This window comes from Panthera leo, chromosome A2 (genome assembly GCF_018350215.1).
Source record: "Panthera leo isolate Ple1 chromosome A2, P.leo_Ple1_pat1.1, whole genome shotgun sequence".
Lineage (NCBI taxonomy): Eukaryota > Metazoa > Chordata > Mammalia > Carnivora > Felidae > Panthera > Panthera leo.
The window spans coordinates 52,434,936-52,455,131 of record NC_056680.1 but is presented as its reverse complement, the minus strand read 5'-3'; the positions used below and the strand labels follow the sequence as shown (position 1 = coordinate 52,455,131).

The window sequence follows — 20,196 nt, the reverse complement described above, 5'->3', positions numbered from 1 at the left end:
GAATTAATGCCTCAGAAAAATGACTTACAAGTTATTTTCTGTTGTATAACATCGCAGAAGATTTTGTACTACTGAAGACGTAAAGGGCTTGTTAATATTCGGTAATACAGGGGACAATTCTATATTCTCTCAAATAGTTTGCATGATTTCATACACTTTAATTATAATTCCTTTAAAGTATTATAGAACCACACAATTTTAAACTGAGATGGCATCTCTAACATCCTTAGTCCAACTGTTTTGTTTCACAGATATGCAAAGTGTAGCCCAGAAATCACTGAAGGTCATAGATCTGGTTAATGGTGGGAAGGGTTGAGATCCTGAGAGTTGCAACCAAATAGAGATGACTGCTTTCTGGAGGGTGGGGTGTAGTGTGTGCATTTCAGCATATCATAAATAGGCACAGTGATCGAAGAGAAGCCCCTGCCATGATTGGCTACAAAGCTAATTCTGCTCTCTCTCTTATTTCAATAGCCTTCCATTAGGGACTCTGAAACTCAATTAAACTGACGGTTCCCAGGGGACAGTCAACTAGTACTCAAGATTCATTTTCAGGGTTGAGAATGAAAGGCCAGAATCCATCCTTTCAAAAGCATAGTTTTTACATTATCGGTTTTGAAAGCCCACTGGTAAACTTAGATCTACTCATCCAGTTTTGTAAGTGACTTTCATCAGCTAAGCAATCTACTGTGGAGGTGGAATAAAGACAAGGACAACCCAAAAGTCACTTGTGCTTGGTTTGAGGACATTTACTTCTCAAGTGTTTTTACATTCCTTAAAGCAATGCTGAGAGGACTGCAAGGAAGGCAGTCTGGGAACATACTGGGCAGTGGGAAGAAAGCCAAATAAATTACAAACATACTATGGGTTAGCCACATGTGAGTGCGGGTTTGCACTTAACTTTTGGCTTCCTGGGATGCTACACGGTTTAAACGGCTAATCTGTAAAGATTAAAGGAAACGATAATACTCATTGAAGAAAATGATAATACTCAGTGCTGGTGAGGATGTGGAGATGAAAAAACTATTGCACGGGTTGAGAATGTAAACTGATCTAATTTTTCTGGAAAGCAATTTGGCAATATGTGTCTAGAATCTTTCAAATGTTCATATCTTTCAACCTACTTGTAGCAATATATCCTAAGAAAATAGTTACAGCAATCTATCCTAGGAAGTAATCTGAAATATAAACAAAAACGCTCCACAACATAATTTATAGTTGTAAAATATTGGAAACATATTAATGCCTACCATTAGGGGAGTGTCTCAGTACATTATATTCATCATAGAAGAAGGCATATTCTAGTCATTAAAAATGCTTTATAAGCATCACTTCTAATGACATGAGAAAGTGTTTACAAGGGTAACAGATAAATTAGCAAGGAGCATTATTATAAATCAAATAAAAATTTTAAATATGTATTTAACAAACATTGAAAGGAAATAAGTGAAAAAGTGGTAGGAAAATGGGTATCTTCTTTTCCTGCTTCGTAACTTTTATACTTTACAAGTTTTCTATAGTGGGTCTCTACTGACTTTATCATTTTTAAAAATATTAAGAAAACCTAAGCACCTAATTATGGAAGCCAGAAAAAGAATAATAAAATAAATTCCACAAAGAGAGGAAGATATTAATGAAGATAAAAATAGATGTTAATGAATCTGAAAGCAATACAAAACAAAAACAAAAACTATAGAACTAAAAAATAAATCAAGGACTTAGCCCTCCAAAAAGACTGATATAGTAGACAAGGCTCTCTGGCAAGTCTGAATAAGAGAAAAAAAAGAGAAAACATACACATGCAACATTAGGAATGAGCAAAGATTTTTAAAAAGATAAAGAGAGTTTTAAAAGATGCTAAGAGAATACCATATGTATTTTGTGTCAATTAATTATAAAATCACATGAATAGAATAAAATTCACAAAGGAAACAAAATTAAAGACTCACCCTCACTAGTAAAAGAAAAGCAAATTAAAAAGTCATATATGTTTCTAAAAGTACAGGCTCGTAAAATGTTTTGGGAAGGTGATTTAGTTTGAAAAAAACCCATATATACGTATTGTATATTGTATATATATATATATAGTATATATAGTATATAGTATATAATATATATATATATTATAGTATATATAGTATATATTGTGTATAGTATATATATATGTATGTATGTGTGTATATACTATACATATATATATATATACACAGTATACACACATATACATATAGCATACACACAATACATCCTCTCTAACATAATAATTCTACTTATAGGGATTTCTGCCTAAACAAATAATCCCATAGATATGTAAAGATCTAAAAATGTTCATTTCAACAGTATCTCAAAAAAATATGCTGAAATCGAAATAAAGTGAGGGCAGAGTCATACAACAAAATACTACATATACCAAATACAGAACATATAGAGAGCCACAATTATTTTTCTATTGAGTTAAGAATAAAAACCTATTATAGACAGTATGCTATGATCCAATTTTTGCAAATATAAATAAATGACAGCAAAGGTGACAAATGTCCCTCTCTTTATTTGCAAGTGCCTATGAAAACATCAGGGAAGGACACACTGTGTACTAATCTAGGAAGTCTGCTGAATTCTGGGAAGTGGGACGAGAGGAAGGTGGAGAAAGACCTTCTGTTTCTACTTTGTGATAAAAGTATGAATTCCTTTTATAATTAAAAAGATAACTGACAAAAGAAAAAAGAAAGGGAAAGAGGGAGGGAAGAAGGAAGGATGGGAGGGAAAGAGGAGTAGGTAACTCTGGGAGGAGGAAAGCAATCTGGTATATTAAGATAAGAGGAGAAGCCACAGCTTCAGAGGTACCATTTGGCCCCCACAAACTTACCATCAGTGTCCTAGCGACATTACAACCCAAGGTGCCGGCTCCAAGCAGCAGACACTTGACAGACACAACCTTGTCTAAGTCCAGAGTAGGGACCAATCTCCAACACATCAATTTGAGATTTAAATCCACTGATGACTCAGCTAACCTAGAAAATGACAGAATTATTTATCCATTCAGTCACTCATTTATGCCCCAATCTTGTCTTAAAAAGATAGAAAGCATCTGAATAAGAAAATGAGGACCAAATCCTAACTAAGCAAAATGAGATCACAGGGAAAATAAGATGAAGCTTGAGGGCAACAGCGAGGAGAAACAGCACAGCACAGCACGTGTGCCCGTGTGGATCTCCGTAACTGCTACCGACAGGCCACAAATCTGATACCGAGTCCCTAGCAGCCAAAGTGAAAATGGAAGCATGACCACTTAGAGGAGCCACTGGCCCCTCAAAAAAGGGTGCACTTTTATCCCTTAAATACAATACTAATTTCTATGAAATATTTCTTATAACGTCCTTCAATGTAGGCTAATAGGATGAAATTAAAAGGCCACGAATAAGGACTACAAGGTAGCAGGTATCTGTAACTAACTAGGTTTGAGAGACTCAGATCAAAGCAAGAACAAAATTTATAATGTCTAGAAGACCAGATGAACTGTGTGCCCTTCAGGACCTCCATCAGGTGGTTAATTCTCACAACCACACTTAAATCAAGTCAGGCAGCAAACAGTGGAGTAACACTCATTGTCAATGTGAATGGTACCCCCTGCACTGATGTGAGCGACGTGGTTGGCCTGACAGAACCTGCTGTGTGTCCTCATTACCAACGGTCCCCTTGGGAGAAAAAAGCTTCCAAAATATACCTTTTAGGGTCCATACATTCACTGAGGTTCACCATCCTCGGTCCCATGCCGCCTTTCTGGTTTTTTTCCCATCCGACTGCTTTGGGACAATCTTAAGGCAAATAAAGTAGTACGTTTAATGAAGGAGGGATGAATAAAAACATGTAAGTCAAGTGGCAAGATGGCGCACACATTAAGGGACCTGAATTTGCATGTACTTGAAGCAGTTGCTCAACACCTTCCTCTACTACCAGGACCCTCGCTGAGAGACCAGGGTTTTCCTGCAGAGGGGCTTCTGAAATAGCCCTGGAGTCTGGCCTGAGCCGCCTCAACTTCTGCAGTTCCTGGGAGCTGCTCGAAAAAAGACAACCCAACTTGGGATAGGTATAACCTGGTGCAAGGCTCTCTTATCCGCGGAAGACCAGCCAGCATGACTGCAGCACACTTTCTGCTGAGCTTCCCATCAGGATTTGAACCTCTACGTTCAGTGCATCCTTTCCGTTCCTCATCCTTACCACAGCACTCTGCTCCACCTCTCAACCCTGTCTCCGCACACCTATCCTGTCCCTTTGTTAAGCTGCCCTCTCCTTTAAGCTCATCCTTATCTAGTCAGTCTTTCCCCTTCCCTGACTTCTCTCTTCTCTACCAACTTCTTTTAATCTCTGCAATCGGTGCCTCTGAATTTCCAATCCCAGTTCTTGAAGTGTGCTACAGGCAATGCTGTGTAGCAGCACTGGAGGATAAGGATCCTGTGGCTGCTCTATTCTATTATTACAAAATCCTCTTGTAAGTCTCACTTTCTTACCTTAATGGTAACCTGACTTCCTTGCTGGCAATCTGCTAATGGGGGGGCCATTCACTCTATTACCCTCTTCACATCTTAGGACCTCTGTTACTCTCCCTTTCTCACCAAGTACGTGAGATTCACAAGAAAGCCTCTACTCTGTAACAGGGAATTCACTCAGTCACAATCTACCCTGCCAGCGTCCCCTCCAGTATCTGCCTTAAGTAACAGTCTTTGAAGGAACAGAAACTCCTGGACTTAAAGATGTACAGGACTACTGGGAAGAAGTCTATGTTTCTAATTTGTATTCTGGTGTTCTTTGGCCATTCTCCTACTTTTAGATGGCTGTCAACACTTCTATTTTCCTTTCCTTGGGAACTTTTCCACTTTTGACCTTAGTTTTTAAAAATAGTATTGCTCAATATAATTATGGGACCTAGAAGGTGTAGATTTCCTTGACACAATCTTTCCTTTCTGCGATAGGATGACCAAGGGAAAACCTTGGGGCCAACTATCCTCGAAAGCTACTTGGGCCCCAGTATGGCTGGACATATTCACAGTGAGGAGCCAGAAAACAAATGTCCCTTCCCATTACAACTCAGGCACTCTGATGCACACATGTGTTTTTTTAATATAACAAAAAATTAGAACTGATGTAATAGATTTGAGTTCTTAAAAAAGGTTAAGAGTTCAAAATTCTTTTTTCTGGGGAAGGAGTTCAGACATGCTACTAATTCATATTTTGTCTGCTTTTCTCACTAGTCTTACATTTAATTTCCAAAAAAAAAAAAAAAAAAAAAAATGCATCCCTAACATATAGCCAAAAACTTGAAAAGAACTTCGAACCACACAGTCTAGTTCTGCAATTAATAACCCTGGCCTAAGCTTTCTCCTGTTACAGATAAGAAGTCATGGTACAAATAAAATCTCATTTCAAGTGAAAACATCTCTGTTCTCAAAATGTTACAGCCATTTCTAAGAAAATTAGATATACCTTAAGCTTATTAATAATGAAAAAAATATACTTGATCTATCCTATCTGCCTCTATATAAATCACATCCATAAGACATGCCCCAAATTAATAGAAAAACATTTTGTTTTAGGGGAAAATTAGGTCTTGTTTTCTCACAGGTGAACAATCAGGAGGAGAACATCAAGGACATGAAATGAAGGATCTCCCACTCTCTGCAGAGTCTGCTGCCTCCTTCTGCCGGCTACCAGAATAATTTTCCTATCAGCAGTGGACAGTGGGCTTGGCCATACCACGAGGAGCCAAAGATGACAGAGGATATTTAAAACCATACTTCTCATACTAGTGCCATTGCAACTATAGGATGTCTTCGAAATAGCATAAACTACTACTATATCAATACCTTCAGTTCATGTTATGCTATAGAATAACTCTTTACAAAGTTTTATTTAAGGTTTTATTTGTAGCTAAGAGGGATAATATTAATTTACATGAAGAAAGAAAGAAAACTTGCCTTTCCTAAATTACATAATCTACACTCAGTATCAAGCATAAAAAAATGTAGCAGAGGCATTACTGGATGACAAAAAACATCTTTTTCAAAAGGAAATGTGCAATGTTTCTGGGGTTTGCCAGCTTCACCACATATCAGCAAGATAATTGGGAATGGGGAGGAAGAATCATCCAATGACTTTATCATAAAAATGGAAACAAAAGTACCTCCTCTGTAGGGTGGCTGGCAAGATTGAGTGAGTGAGTTAGTATGGAAGGCATCTAGTGGCCTGTGGGGCATAGACCAGACACATATTACTTGTTAGTTAACTCACCCATTCCCCTAGAACTATCTACAAATTGCAGTTTAATAACAAAGGTATGGCACCTAAGTTAAGAGTCCATGGAAGCTATTTTAGAATGTGCCAGAAGAGGGTGCTAAATCAAATGCAACTATCTAGACAGCAGGGAAGCAGTGAATTTCTTAGGGCTCTGAACTTACAACTTACAGCCTTCTCCTTTGCTTGACCAAGCCGAGTCCACCCTCAATCTTTCCGAGAAATCTATTTAAGACACTTATCAGTGCTGCGGCAAAGACTCACCAATAAAATGCTGTCAGAGTCAATCCTAAAGCCTTCTGACTTCTGCACTCCAGAAATGACATCTCAGAAGAGATGTTACCACTGCCCTCCCTGACACACACACTCTTAAGCACATGACCCCAGACTATAAAGAAAGCAATGTGTCTTGAACAACGCAGATGTGGTGAAAAGCAGATTAAACAACATATGTAAAGGTACCCTGGAAAGCATGAAAGTCATAGAAATCTGAGGGATCGTTTTGGAGAGTGCTGGGATTGGCGTAAGATAAGAAATTAACATAAATTAGCATTTATTAAATACCTACGCCAGACATTGCATATCTTTTACACAGGACCCAGATTTGCCCTAGGGTATATTCCATGAGGTGGGTATTATCATCTTTATTTTACTCGAATTTGAGTATGTATTCTATCTTTGTGACATGTATATAAACACATAAACATATGCGTACACACACACACACACACACACACACACCTATAAAATACCTGTGAGCCCAAGTTTCCTAACTTATGATATCTACCACACAGGATCTTACAAAGAATATTAAACACGGAAGGAGAAATGGCACTTTTGCTAACTGGTTTACTATGTGGAGAACAGGATCACATATAACTTTATGTAACAAATAAATCTGTAAATAAATTAATATTTCATTCTTCCTCTAAGAAAGGTCAGGAATAAAGATTTTATATGAAACAAAAACTAGGAAGGGAGAAAAAAAAATCCTCAAGTCCGGAAAAAAAAAAAAAAAAAAAAAAAAAAAAGGCCTGGAGGAAATTTCCTGAGGACAATCTTTGCCTTTGTTGCTTTCTGAATAGCAGAGCAGTGCCCTCTGTTCAAGAGAGGTGTTCCCATGGGCAAAGAGGTAAGAGCTGTACTTTTCTCTACCTTCTGCTGCCATTGTGAAGGGATGAAAGGAAAGTTAGACTTGCTGAGGTTTCTGATAAATGATAATTATATGCATTCTCAACGACCGGCAAATTACCTGGGCTAAATGCCATTTCTGGAAGCTTCACTTCGAAGACGATGCTGTGGGCGATGTCTCTCACCCCCTGCATGGTGCGGTCTCGGAAGCAGAGGACTTCAACAGACTGGAAACTGCTACTCCTGATGTCAGGTGCCAGGTTTTAATTAATTCATTTTTTTTTTTAAGGAAGGAAAAGAAAGAGCTCTCATAAGACCTTCAGCAAAACCAGTTGGAGTATTCAAAGCATTGTAATTATGCCTCCCTGACACCCCTGGGGCATGGTTTTAACCTCTGAGAGATTTTGAATGCATACACGTATGCTCTCCTTTGTCCAAATGTTTAGAGGCTGAGCAGTGAGTTGGCTGTGATTGCTTTCTAAGTGAATTTTATATAACAATCATGTTGCAAATAAATAATTCTAACAAATGAATCATCAATGCAGGGGAAAAGAGATTGCAAGATGTTAAAAAGAACCTCTAAGACATACATGGTTTCTTCTGGGCCTCCTTCTCACTCCCTGAACTCATATTCTGTGAAACAGCACCTCAGTCAGTACTAGTTAGGAGGCCTGTGTGCACTCTACAGACTCACCACCTGGATAAGCAAGTGTAACCATTCTCCCTCTGGGGAAAATCTATAATTTAGCTATCTTCATTTGTTTTAAGCACTTTTATGTAAGTAAAACAGATACAAAGACAAGTACACAAATCTTAAATATAAAGGAGCTCATCTCATGCCTTCTCCCAGTCACTGCCCACCCCCCTTCAAGAGTAACTACTACTCTACTGTCCACGTCCATTCCTGGGTTTTGTCTGGTCTCATCTTTACCTAGAAGGAATCACAGAGTACGTATTCTCCTAGGTACAGCCTGTTTTACTCAACATTAGGTCATCCGTGTTGATACGTGTATCAGTATTTCACTCAGATTCGCTACAACATCACATTCCATCACAATGAATACACCACAATTTCTTATCCATTTCATTGTTGAAGGACATCCGGGTTATTTCCGGTGTTTGATTATTAAGAATACTGCTGCTATAAAAATTCTTGCACGTGTGTTTGCTTGTATCTATCTGAGTACACATTTCTGTGCATTATGTACCTGAGAAAGAAATCACTGAGCCACAGATAGTTTTAACTTTGGGGGATGCTGCCAGTTTCCTAGCAGTGTTTGAGGGCTCCAACTGATTCACATCTTTAACAACACTTGGTATTGTCATTTTTTTTTTTTTTTGTCATCTTTTTTAAGTCATTTGGTAGGTATGTAGTAGTATCTCAGCATGGTACCTCATTATCTCTAATACTGAGTAGTATCTCATTATATTTTATGTCCACTGAATAATGATGTTGAGCATCTTTTCAAATGTATACTGACCTCTTAGATACCCTGTTTTCATTATTTTAGGGCTAGGAGAAGAGGAAGATGGTAACAGTAGGAAAATCCGATCTGAGAGTGACCCAGACAGGTGGAGGGAGGGGCTGGAGAATTTGGGGACTGGGACCTCTGGGTGATTGCCCCTACTCTGAAATATCTTCACTGCAGTATGGTCAGAATCTGCAGCTCCATAACACACCTACTTAGGGGTTCATCATTGATGGAAATTGGATCATGACTGACTTATGGATTTATTATGTGGTTTCCATGCCAGAAATGAAAACATGCATTTGGGGGAAAAAAGAGACAGATATAGGCAGACACAATGTCCAAAATAGGTAGACTGAGACACACAGACAGACACAGACAGAGACACAGACACACACATGTAAATACCATCGGTGGGCTGCTAGGACCAAAAGATTCCTCAAAGGCCATCCAGGGTGCTGGGCTAAGTTACAGGGATCATATACACCAATCGTTATCTGTGAACAGAAAAGACTTTGTGAGTCAAGCATTGTGTCAGTTTCACAGTACAGACACTGCTAATACTTCCTCTTGCCTTTATAGGCTGTTCTGCAAAAGCACTAAGAATTAGACACTCGATGAAGGGCTAGAGGGAAGAGAAGAAAGCAAAAGGATCTCACACCAGACCCCAGAACTTCTGGATGGAGGGGCTATAAAATTCTTCTCTGCACCACCCCAATGCCTTGCAGTAGGCCTGGCAGAGTAGGAACTAGGTACATGTAGAAAGAAGAAAGACTGCATGGGAAAACAGGGGGTGAGAAGACAGTCAACTGTCAAAGCTCACATAGAGACCATCCTCTAATAAAAAGATAACAATCTGTGAAGATTGCTAATGTTTATGTACTGAGAAAATAAAAGAAGGGCCACAGCCATTCTAAGTCTACAGTCAGATGCTCTTGATACTGCTAACATATATTTCTTTCTACTCCTTCCCCCTCCAACTCCCTCAACCCTGACTTCTGTCTGGAAAACTCTATTCAACTTCAAATACCATTTCTTCAGTGAAGACTCCCTTTAGTGGGAACAGTCACTCTGTCCGTTGTGCTTCCATAGCAATTTGTACATTACACATACCATTTTTCATTTTCTCTTCTTCCTTTCAAAAGACAATGAGCATGCAGCACCCAGATCTTAATTTCTAAATACCATCCTCCAATAAAAGGAATCAGGGCTCCTTGAATGCATGGCTAATTCTAGGGCTGCAACAGGGAAAACACAAGAAGAGACTGTAGCATCTTGTATACCAGAGAGTAAGGAAGGGGGTGCAGGTGGCATAGTCAGCTAAGTGTCTGACTCTTGAGCTTGACTCATGAGATCAGGTCATGATCTCACAGTTTGTGAGTTCAAGCCCCACATTGGGCTCTGTGCTGATAGCATAGAACCTGCTTGGGATTCTGCCTCTCCCTTTCTCTCCCCCTCCCCAGCTTGTGTGCGTGCATGCAGTCTCTCTCTCAAAATAAATAAACTAAAAAAAAAAAAAAAGTAAGGAAGTGCTCAACAAACAAAAGCATGGGGGCACATCAAGGGGACACAAGAACCAACAGAAACAGCATTCGATGGCCAAGGCTGGAACCATCTGAGCAACAAAATAAATAACGTGGCATTGGATTATAATGCAAAGTATTAAATAAATACCTAGGAGTCCACACTGATACAAATAAATGATGGAATAAACAAATATACGAAGGTGAAGAGACAAGTCTTCCTTACAGAAGATTTCCAAACAATATATACAGATACTGCCTCCTCCAGGAGTAGAGCTTAATCCTTCTCCTCCTTGACAGTGGGCCAGACTTAGTGACCCACTTCCAAAGAAAAAAACAGTAACCACACAATGGAGAAACCTGGCAAAGACTACCTTAACCAAGTGGTCAAGTTTAACATCATCAGGGATGCCATGTGAGTAGCAGGTACCCCTGATATGATGTGATGACCAGGCTATTTCACCTTAGTGGCACTCTTTCTCAAAACCCATAACCCTAATCATACAAAAACATCAGACAAACCAAAATTCAGGGGCATTCTATCAAAATAACTGTCCAATACTCTTCGAAACTGTCAAGGTGATCAAAAACAAGGAAAGCCTGGGGCGCTTGGGTGGCGCAGTCGGTTAAGCGTCCGACTTCAGCCAGGTCACGATCTTGCGGTCCGTGAGTTCGAGCCCCGCGTCAGGCTCTGGGCTGATGGCTCGGAGCCTGGAGCCTGTTTCCGATTCTGTGTCTCCCTCTCTCTCTGACCCTCCCCTGTTCATGCTCTGTCTCTCTCTGTCCCAAAAATAAATAAAAAACGTTGAAAAAAAAAAAATTTAAAAGCTCCCCAGGTGATTCTAAAGTACAGCCAAGTTACAAAGACCTCCTGAGAGTCTGTAGCGATTTCTCAAAGTACGGTCCACCACACACACACACTCCCTCGGTACCATTACCCATGTGCTTTGTGACCTCCTCTGGTGATTCTTATGTGCACCATCATTTTGGCACTAGCCACCTCAGGTCTAGGATTGCTTAAAATGGAGTTCATTGCATCCTATGTTTTTCCCACGGTGGTTGTGATTATTTGTTAAACCAGGGTATTTTCTTGATTCAAAGGCACCACAGATTATAAAATCCACTCTCAAACTGTACAGAAAAGGAAATGTCACGACATCAAAGATACAAAACAACTGCAAGAAATTCCTGACTTTAGAAAAATTAAAATGTGAAGAAGAAAGCATTTTAGAATGGAGGTCACACAGGATGCATTTCACATCTGTTTCTCTTGCTGGCCTCTAAGCTCTGTGAGTGTTGGAGCAAGGTCGTCTATCATGTGCATCTTTCCATCCCTGGTGCCTGGCATGGTACCGGCTAATCAGCAAACTGTGCCGAACAAATGACAGAACCGGCCAGTTTCTCCATGCCCCGCTATATGGAAAGCTCCGTCTCTCATGCCCCATCTTCAGGCAGGGATCCTGGGGGGCGGCTGGAGGGAGGTGATGGCTGAAGCTCACATCGAAGACCATGGTGCAGCATCTCAGCTGGCTCCTTTTCCTCCCCTGTCCTTTCTCAACAGCACAGGTTCTCCCTCCAGTGACATTTTGACCCTGGGATTCTCCTGGGTAAGAATGTGACAGTTTAATCTCACAGGGTTTGCTCTGAGAAGCGAGAGAACTCGAAGAATGATGTTTCCCCACCCAGGGCTCCCTATGAACAAAGAAGCTGTCTGCCTTGAATTCTTCTGGTCCCGTTTGCCACCACCACCACCTGGGACACTTTTGTTGCCTGCTGTCAATCATGACAGAAGGCATCTGCTGGACAAACTACATTTATTGATCATCGCTTCAACTTCAAATTTTTAAAAATTCATCAAAGACATGTACAACTCTATTATCCAGCAAGAAAAGGGGGAGAGGGGAGACACCTGCATTCTACTTCTGTGACATTTTAAGCAGCTTAGAAGAAAATGACCTGACGTGGTGAAAAAAGCTGATGTGGAGGTCAGCAGGCATGCGTCCTAATTCTACAGCTACCTGATTTTCAGCCTTGGGGTGTGAGTAGGCAGGCATACAAGTATAGGGGGAAAACAGACCTTGGAGAAGTGCTTTCCTCACCTATAAAATGGAGAGGTTGTATCATTTCATCTCAAAGGATTCCTTCTAGCTTCAGAATTACAGAACTTTAAAGAACATTAAAGAGAAAAAAAAATCCTACATAGGTTATAAGACAATATAAACTTCTTAGGTTCAATCTTACTGGGTGTCTAAAGGCTACTTAAGTTTTATTTGGGAAGAATCCAGATAGTATCAATCCAGAGAATACTTTTTGTATAGAGATTCTTGAGTTTCAAACTTTCAAATGTGACTCAATAAACCTGGACTCTTATCCAATGTCCTGAGTCACCTACTCTCATATGACCTCTCTATGCCAGGTTTCTCATCTTTGGAGAACTCTGTCTGGACACAGACACTGGAAACAAGGCAAGCACTTAATGATGTGAACTATAACAGCAATGTAAATAAACTCTATTGTAGTAACTTCACTAACCTCTCTGTTCAGTTCAATCTTACTGTTACATAGTTCTCTACCTTCAGTCTCAAGGTTCTCTTTTCCTAACCCGCAGAGAAAACAAGGGGATAAATTCCAGTTTATCAAATATTTTCTACATTTAGGTGTTATCATCTATAAATGCAGAGTTGGAAGTAAGTGAATTTATTTATTTATTTTGAGGGAGAGAGAGAGAGTGTATGTGTGTGAGCAGGGGAGGGGCAGAGAGAGAGACAGAGAGGGAGAGAGAGAATCCCAAGCAGCCTCCACACTCAGCAGAGAGCCCGATGCGGGGCTCAACTTCATGACCGTGAGATCACAAATGCAGGATCATGACCTGAGCCTATATCAAGAGTTGGACGTTTAACTGACTGAGCCACCTGGATGCCTCAGAACTAAGTGAATTTAAATTATAGAAGTTAGACTATCATATTAGATACTACAGGTGGGTGCCTAATTTCAAAGAATGAGCATATTTCTGACACTAAATACAAAGGCCAGGAGGTAGGAAGGCAATAAGAAAAAAAAAAAAAAGAAATCTTTTTCTGAGTAGGAAAAAACAGGAATAAGTTTCTTAGAGCAACCTGACCTAAGAGGAGCTACAGGGCTGGAATGAACTGCTAAAGAGAAATCTATCACCCATAAAGGGAGGTCGACGTGGAGATGCTTCAGAGTAACTCTCTTACCCACGTGAGGCATGCATGAGTACAAAAAGCAAGCATCCAGACAGGAAAATGACGGAACACATTTGACATGAGGCTGAACGTCATTTAGTATTTCTTTGATGATTCAAAAGTGATTTCAAAATCTTTAAGTGCTTTCAGAACCAAATCAGGTACCTCAATCATTGTAGGAATTATTAGTCAGCACAATGCTAGGTAGGCCAGCTAAACTGTTTGGGTAAATAGATTTTTTTTTGTTTGGTGGGAGCAGCAGTCAGAAATAACCATGGGATAGGAGTTCTGCGTTCTCCAATTGGCTTTGCCACAAAGTCATTCTGTGAAGCTAGCCAAATCACTTCCTTTTATCACACAAATCAGTAGAAAAAAACAAAATGTAATTGGAAAAAAAAAACAACTTTGTTTATAAGGCTGACGAAATAAATGCTCCTTTCTACTTGGCTGAGAGCACACAATTCACTGAAGTGGTTCAGTCATGTTCTGGCTATGGTCCACCCAGCTATTTGCTGAAAAAGTTCAATGTGAGAAAGAAAAGAGGGTGAAATTGTCAACTTGAGTACCCTGGGCTAGAGAAATTTCCACACTGATCCCATAAAACACACTTCTCTGACAAATGGACATCTATTACTCAAACACTTGATGTAACAGGAAATGCGCAAAGGTGATTACATGTTTTAAAAGTACAGGACAAAAATTCAAGTATCTAATGCACAGCGATGTCACAGACAGCTGCCAAGATGTGGAGTTTGCTAAGTGAAGAAATAGCCCCGCTAATAGCATACCAATTGCTGCTCCTTGGCCATCACTCTTGTCCGAAGATTTTTAAAACCCTAGAATTAAAGGCTAATGTTGTTAAAATTACAAAATGTATCCCAAACATCCAATCTTCAACGACTACTCTGAAGAAAGCAGAAGACCCAAGCAAGCTTTCCTAAAAGACTGGCAACAGAACAGTGATATGGGCTTTTTTTGATGGAATCACAAGCAGTGGCTTGAAAGACAACTAATTGTTGGTGATGCAGCATCACCGTGACCAGTGTGGAATAACATTTCGCTGAGGGAAATAAGAACTTAAACAAGGCCAGTCTTTAACCGATGCAGATGTGTAAAATGTGTAACATCCCAATGTTGGTAAAAGGTGCATGGCTGGCAGGAGGGCAAACTGCACAGTGTGTGAGTCCCAGTTATAATAAGCAATGGTGAGCCAGAGCTGGTTGGAAAAGAAAGGGGAGAGCCAGCTGTTACCAACTCTCCCCATCTCTACGCTCTGGGACCTCACACTGGTAGCCTGATGCCGGCCACAGCGGGAGTACTGGAACCCCAGGAAGAAGCAAACGCTACACAGTCAGGGTTTTGCCCCACCTGAGAGCTAGCTGTCAAACACTTAGCAGGACACTACCGATCGGACACCTTCAAGTGTCCAAACTCTTTAACCCAGTCATTCTCTATCTAGAAACTCTTCCTTCCCAAGAAATAATTCAAGGTAAGTGGGGGGATGGCAGGAATTTGATGCACAAGGAGACTCCTAATAAGGAAGACGTATGAGAAAACTATAAGTCAAAAATGTCACGTTATCTATCTATCAGAAAGGATGTTGATACAGACTGTGACAGTATCATGCTAAAATCTACAATAAAAGAGAATATAGTATAATCTTAGTCTTTGAAAAACAGGAAAAGATTAGTAGGAGATATACAAAATGCTTACTTAAGAAACAAAAACTTAAAATAATAGTTGAATAGCTTTGTGAGAATTTAAAAGCAGAAAGATGCAGCTGGAAATGAAAATAACGAATGGAACCGTACTTAGTGTAGTTCATTTATCTGACAGTATTCTCAAACTTGGCACACAACATTGTCCAAACTACAGTGATGACCCATTTTGGAGTCCAAATCACTTAGTGGATCACAACTGGTATTTTTCAAAAAGACAGAAAAGAAGAGGATAGAAAATAGAGTGCATAGCACTGAAGAAAGTATTATTTTGTGAAGGAAAATGCTAATGTAAATGGGGGAAAAATGTACTTAAAGTATCTTAAGTTCAGGCTAAGGAATAATAAGGACATCAGTTAGAGGTCTCTCTTTTCTCAACTCTGATATGTCTACATGGTTAGTGAAATTATCCCACTTGATTTCACGACTTCATAAAATTCATTAATTTTTTATTTTTAATTTACAATCTCCTATATGGCTGAGATAGCTTACTACATCTCTCATTACTTCTAAAAGACACTCACAGTACTTTTTGATTCATTCAGAAGAATTTTTATTGAGGACCTAAGACAAGTGCTAGACACTATGGAGATGCAGATACATAAGACACAGTCCTGCCCTTGGGAGCTTACTATCTAGGACAGAACAGTAAATGAAGAACAGGGAATAAATGTAGTGAGATCAGAAAAGGGAAGATCTATGAGAAGGCTTCACTGTGGAGCTAGGATCCCAACAAGGAGAGTTTCTTAAGATCTTCACAGGTAGAGATTTCAGATGACACAATGCAAGGTCAAAGAGAGATATAGAAAAAGTCCTAGGTAGACTTGATTAGTCGGTGGTGGTGGTGGGGTTGTCTAGTTAAAAACAGGAAAACGTGGGGGGTGCTTGGGAGGCTCAGTTGGTTAAGTGTCTGACTTTGGCTCAGGTCATGATCTCACGGTTTGTGAGTTCAAGCCCTGCTTCAAGCTCTCTCCACTGTCAGCGCAGAGCCTACTTTGGATCGTCCATCTTGCTCTCTCTGTTGCCCCCTCTCAAAAATAAAAATAAACATTAAAAAAAACCAACAACAACAGGAAAACTTGGTTGGAACAATGGTTTATGAGGAAAATAGTGGAAGAATGAGGCAGGAAAGGTGGCTTGGAGCCAGAAGGAAGACACCATTAACTTGTGATCATTGAAAGATAGGGTGGATGTGAGCAGTTTAAAGCAGATTCTTCTATTGTGGTGGTGTGCAAGACGGAAGCAAAATGACTAACTGTCCAGGAGAGAGGTAAGCAGGGCCTGAAATACGTGGTAACTCTAGAAATAAGTTAAAATATAGATGCAAAATATAGTGCAACAAAAACTGAAATAACTTTATCACTAATAGGAAGTGAGGAACCCAATAGGAGGTGAGCTAGGTAAATGGAGGAGAAAGTGATCTGGGAATGGCAGGGGGTGGCAGAGGGTGAAGACAAAGAAACGTTCTACAACATTCTTTGGAGGGCCAAAGAAATCTAAGTGAGTTTGAATTGTGTAGTAGTCTATCATAACATGAACATCAGATTTTTTTTTTTAATGGATAATAAAATGAAACTCAGAGTTTCTCTGACCTTTGTCCTTTGGTCTTGGAAGAAATCACCGTAGTGTTTAAGCAGGGAAACCAGCACCACGTTCTCATCATACTTGATTAAGAAGTAAGGTAGCGCTGGGACTCCTTCTGTTTGACAAAGATCATCATATGCATGCTCAAGGGCTTGAATCTAAGAACAGGAAACATTGAGTTATTCTCCAATCACACATCTAATTCTGAGCTAAAAATTAACATAAGAGGTATTTTCAAGCCAGAAGACTGGAAATGACTGAGCATACCCCTGTTACTCTTTTGCAGCAAATGAACACAGAAGTGCCCCCCAAATAATACCACTTCACTTCTGTGTAACACTTCCCATGTGCATGGTGGTGTCTTAGGAACACAAGGAGACATTTTTATGGTGCAGCATGGTGGTTCCCTAAGATGTTAACCACAAAGGTGTACAGAGAGAGCTCCAAACATTATTTAGCTCCTGTAATAACCAAGCACTGAATCCATCACTGATTAATTTTACCCTGAACCTCTCCACAAAATAACAGCATTATTGAGACACACCTCACTTATTATATAATTCACCCACATAAAATACATAATTAAGTGCGTTTTAAGCATGTTCACAGGATTATGTAACCATCAACTAATTTTAAAGTTGCCTTTTTTTTTTTTTTTTTTTTTAAGTAATCTCTATACTCAATGTGGGGCTTGAACTCATGACCGTGAAATCAAGAGTCAGATGCTTTTCCAACTGAGCCAACTGGGAGCCCCATCAATATAATGATTTTACAACATGTATGTCGCTCTTAAAAGAAATTCCACATCCATCAGCAGTCAGTCCTCGTGGCGTAATCCTTTTCCTCTACTTAGACTTATTCTTGGGAAACTAGTTCCACAAAACCACAACCTTTGATTTATACTAAACAAAATTACTAATTTTTCATCAATAAGGGTTTCTCCCTGGTGTTAGAATCCATGGTTTAATGACTGACATGCTTCATGAATCCAAATCATCCTGCCACTCAAACCTTGCCTCAATGACAATCAGAATATCTGGTTGAGGGTCTGTGTTGTACTAGTTTGATTATTTTCATTGCCCTCCTTCAGACCACCTCTTTCTTATGGTCTTCCTTAGACCACAAAGACTACCTTTGTGTGTACCATTCCTGATGTAGAAGTTCCACAACTTGGTGTGAGGGTAGTGGAATGTCTTCTATTTGGTTTCAAAGACTCTCTTCCCAAAGTATACTAGTGCCTTGGGATCTTCTACAATGAAAGTGAAAACCACATTTTGGCAAATTCTTGCAGACTTTCAACATGTTCCTATAGCTCCTCTACTGGCTTAGCCTTTCACCAAATGTCACTGAATACCTGGAAAAGTATCTTGGACTACTCCTTTGGAATGATTCTACAAACATTTTGTAAATAAGTCTGCTCCTAGTGCCACCTTTGGAGGATTCCACAGTGACCAACTCTTCATTCAGACAACTGCCTGTCTTTAGATAAAGTACTCAAGCTCATTAAGTCCAATTTTACCTGCATTTTGCTTTATTTGTTGATACCTGTTTTGGAGAAAACCTTTGATCCAAGCTCACTGGCCCCTGAATGAGGGGTAGACTCTCTGGAAGGCAGAGAGCAGGGAAGCAAAACCAATAGTAGAAGTGGTACTTCTTTAGATCCTAGAAGAAAGAATATAAGAGGATTATAACCAATGATGAAACTGAAATGCATTCATTGATGTAATTCCCCAACACCACTTAAGACACATTGAGGCGCACAACATAGAATCACCTGGTCAGAAAGTCTTATCTCCAACAGAACTCAGGATAGAATACAGAATATCTGTCTTTCTCCTAAAATATACCCACACACCAAACAATAATATATCATGATAAACATATTTATTATCTACTTGCTAAAGAAAGTGTTGACAATTATCATCATCACTGTGTAGTACACAAAACCATCCCAAGAGGTAACTATTATCCCATTTTACAGACAGAAAACTGAAGCTTATAGGGGGGTGAAGAAAAGAACTTCAGCCAAACAAAGATATTGATTAGTGGAGAGGGAAGCAGAATTCCATTTCCAAAATATCAGCTTCCTCTGCAGAACCACCCATACTCAACGACCCATCTGGGGAGGCACAGCCACCAAACATGGTTATCACTCTTCACAGTCAAATGAATTAGCATGGTATTGAAGAAGCTGTGCTATCCATAACCTATACATGCCTGAGATAATAAAATGCTGCTTTCAGAAATACTTTGTTGGTGAAATTCAGGTCAACAATTATTAGGCACTTGCTATGTACAAGGTAATACATTAGACACTCTGACAATAAGAAGATAAATAAAACCCAGTCCAGCCCTTGGGCAGCTCACTCTCTATACAGGCAGAGATAAAGTGAGTCATGAGTCACAGAAGAGGTTCTAAGAGCAAAGGAGCATCAGCGATATGAGATTACATCTTCAGGGGTGTATTTGATGGCTCCCCCACCAGGGGAAGTGAGGCAGGGGCAATGACTCATGAAGCTGTTCTAGATAACTGTTTCCACCCAGGTTGGATGCTTTTGCCCTGAACTCTTGCAGCCTTTGTGGCCTGAATCACTCATATTGTGGGATCTCACAGTTATCTCAGTGTCTGGCAGCTTCTCCATCAGTCTGTTTATTTGGCTAATCAACGTTTCTTCTTTAATCTTACTAAGAATAAACAATAGATAGTTGTTTGATGACTTTTTGCGACAGATTTCACATACCATAAAATTTACCATGTTAAAATATACACCTGAATGTTTGTCCGGGGGTACTGACAAGGTTGTACCACCATCACTCAATTGCAGAACATTTTCATTGCCCCAAAAAGAAAACTCCAATAGTAGAAACTCCCATTAGTTTATTAGTTAGAAATACCCATTCACAGAATTCCCCATTCCCCCTTCTTCCCAACCCCTAGGAACCACTAATCTATTTTCTGTCTCAATGAATTTGACTATTCTGAGATTTTCATATAAATGAAATCATACTAGATAACTTTTTAAATAAATATAAATGTATACATAAATGTGTGTCTAGATGAGAAAGCCTAGTCATTATAGATTCCAGTCTCTAATTCTGCCATTAATTGATCAACTGACAACAAATTCCCTTTTGACAATAGCAAAACAAACTACAAAATAGAAATTAATGAAGTGCCTGTTCCTTTGAATCCTAAAAACAGCAGAAAGAAAAGCAAAAGTACCTCCAGAGATTATACTCTCTTCTTTGTATTTAAATGATCTGTCATAACTGATCT

At 39.5% G+C, this 20,196-nt stretch overlaps 1 protein-coding gene across 8 annotated transcripts in view; it reads right to left on the bottom strand.

The window, feature by feature from the left end:
- Positions 1-20,196, bottom strand: part of ATG7 (autophagy related 7) — a 246,123-nt gene that overhangs the window by 196,521 nt on the left and 29,406 nt on the right. For 7 of the 8 annotated variants that reach the window (XR_006195353.1, XM_042910910.1, XM_042910925.1 and 4 more), the window contains exons 6-11: positions 18,465-18,581; positions 16,928-17,077; positions 9,297-9,385; positions 7,541-7,662; positions 3,725-3,815; positions 2,867-3,011 (exon numbers count right to left, since the gene is read on the bottom strand). Coding sequence is in view for 7 of the 8 variants with exons in the window: in XM_042910910.1 (XP_042766844.1) it covers positions 2,867-3,011; positions 3,725-3,815; positions 7,541-7,662; positions 9,297-9,385; positions 16,928-17,077; positions 18,465-18,581 (714 nt within the window). In the remaining variant the exon portion in view is untranslated. Of the gene's footprint in view, positions 1-2,866; positions 3,012-3,724; positions 3,816-7,540; positions 7,663-9,296; positions 9,386-16,927; positions 17,078-18,438; positions 18,582-20,196 lie in introns of those variants that run through there. The other variant, XM_042910944.1, reaches the window with a different exon arrangement.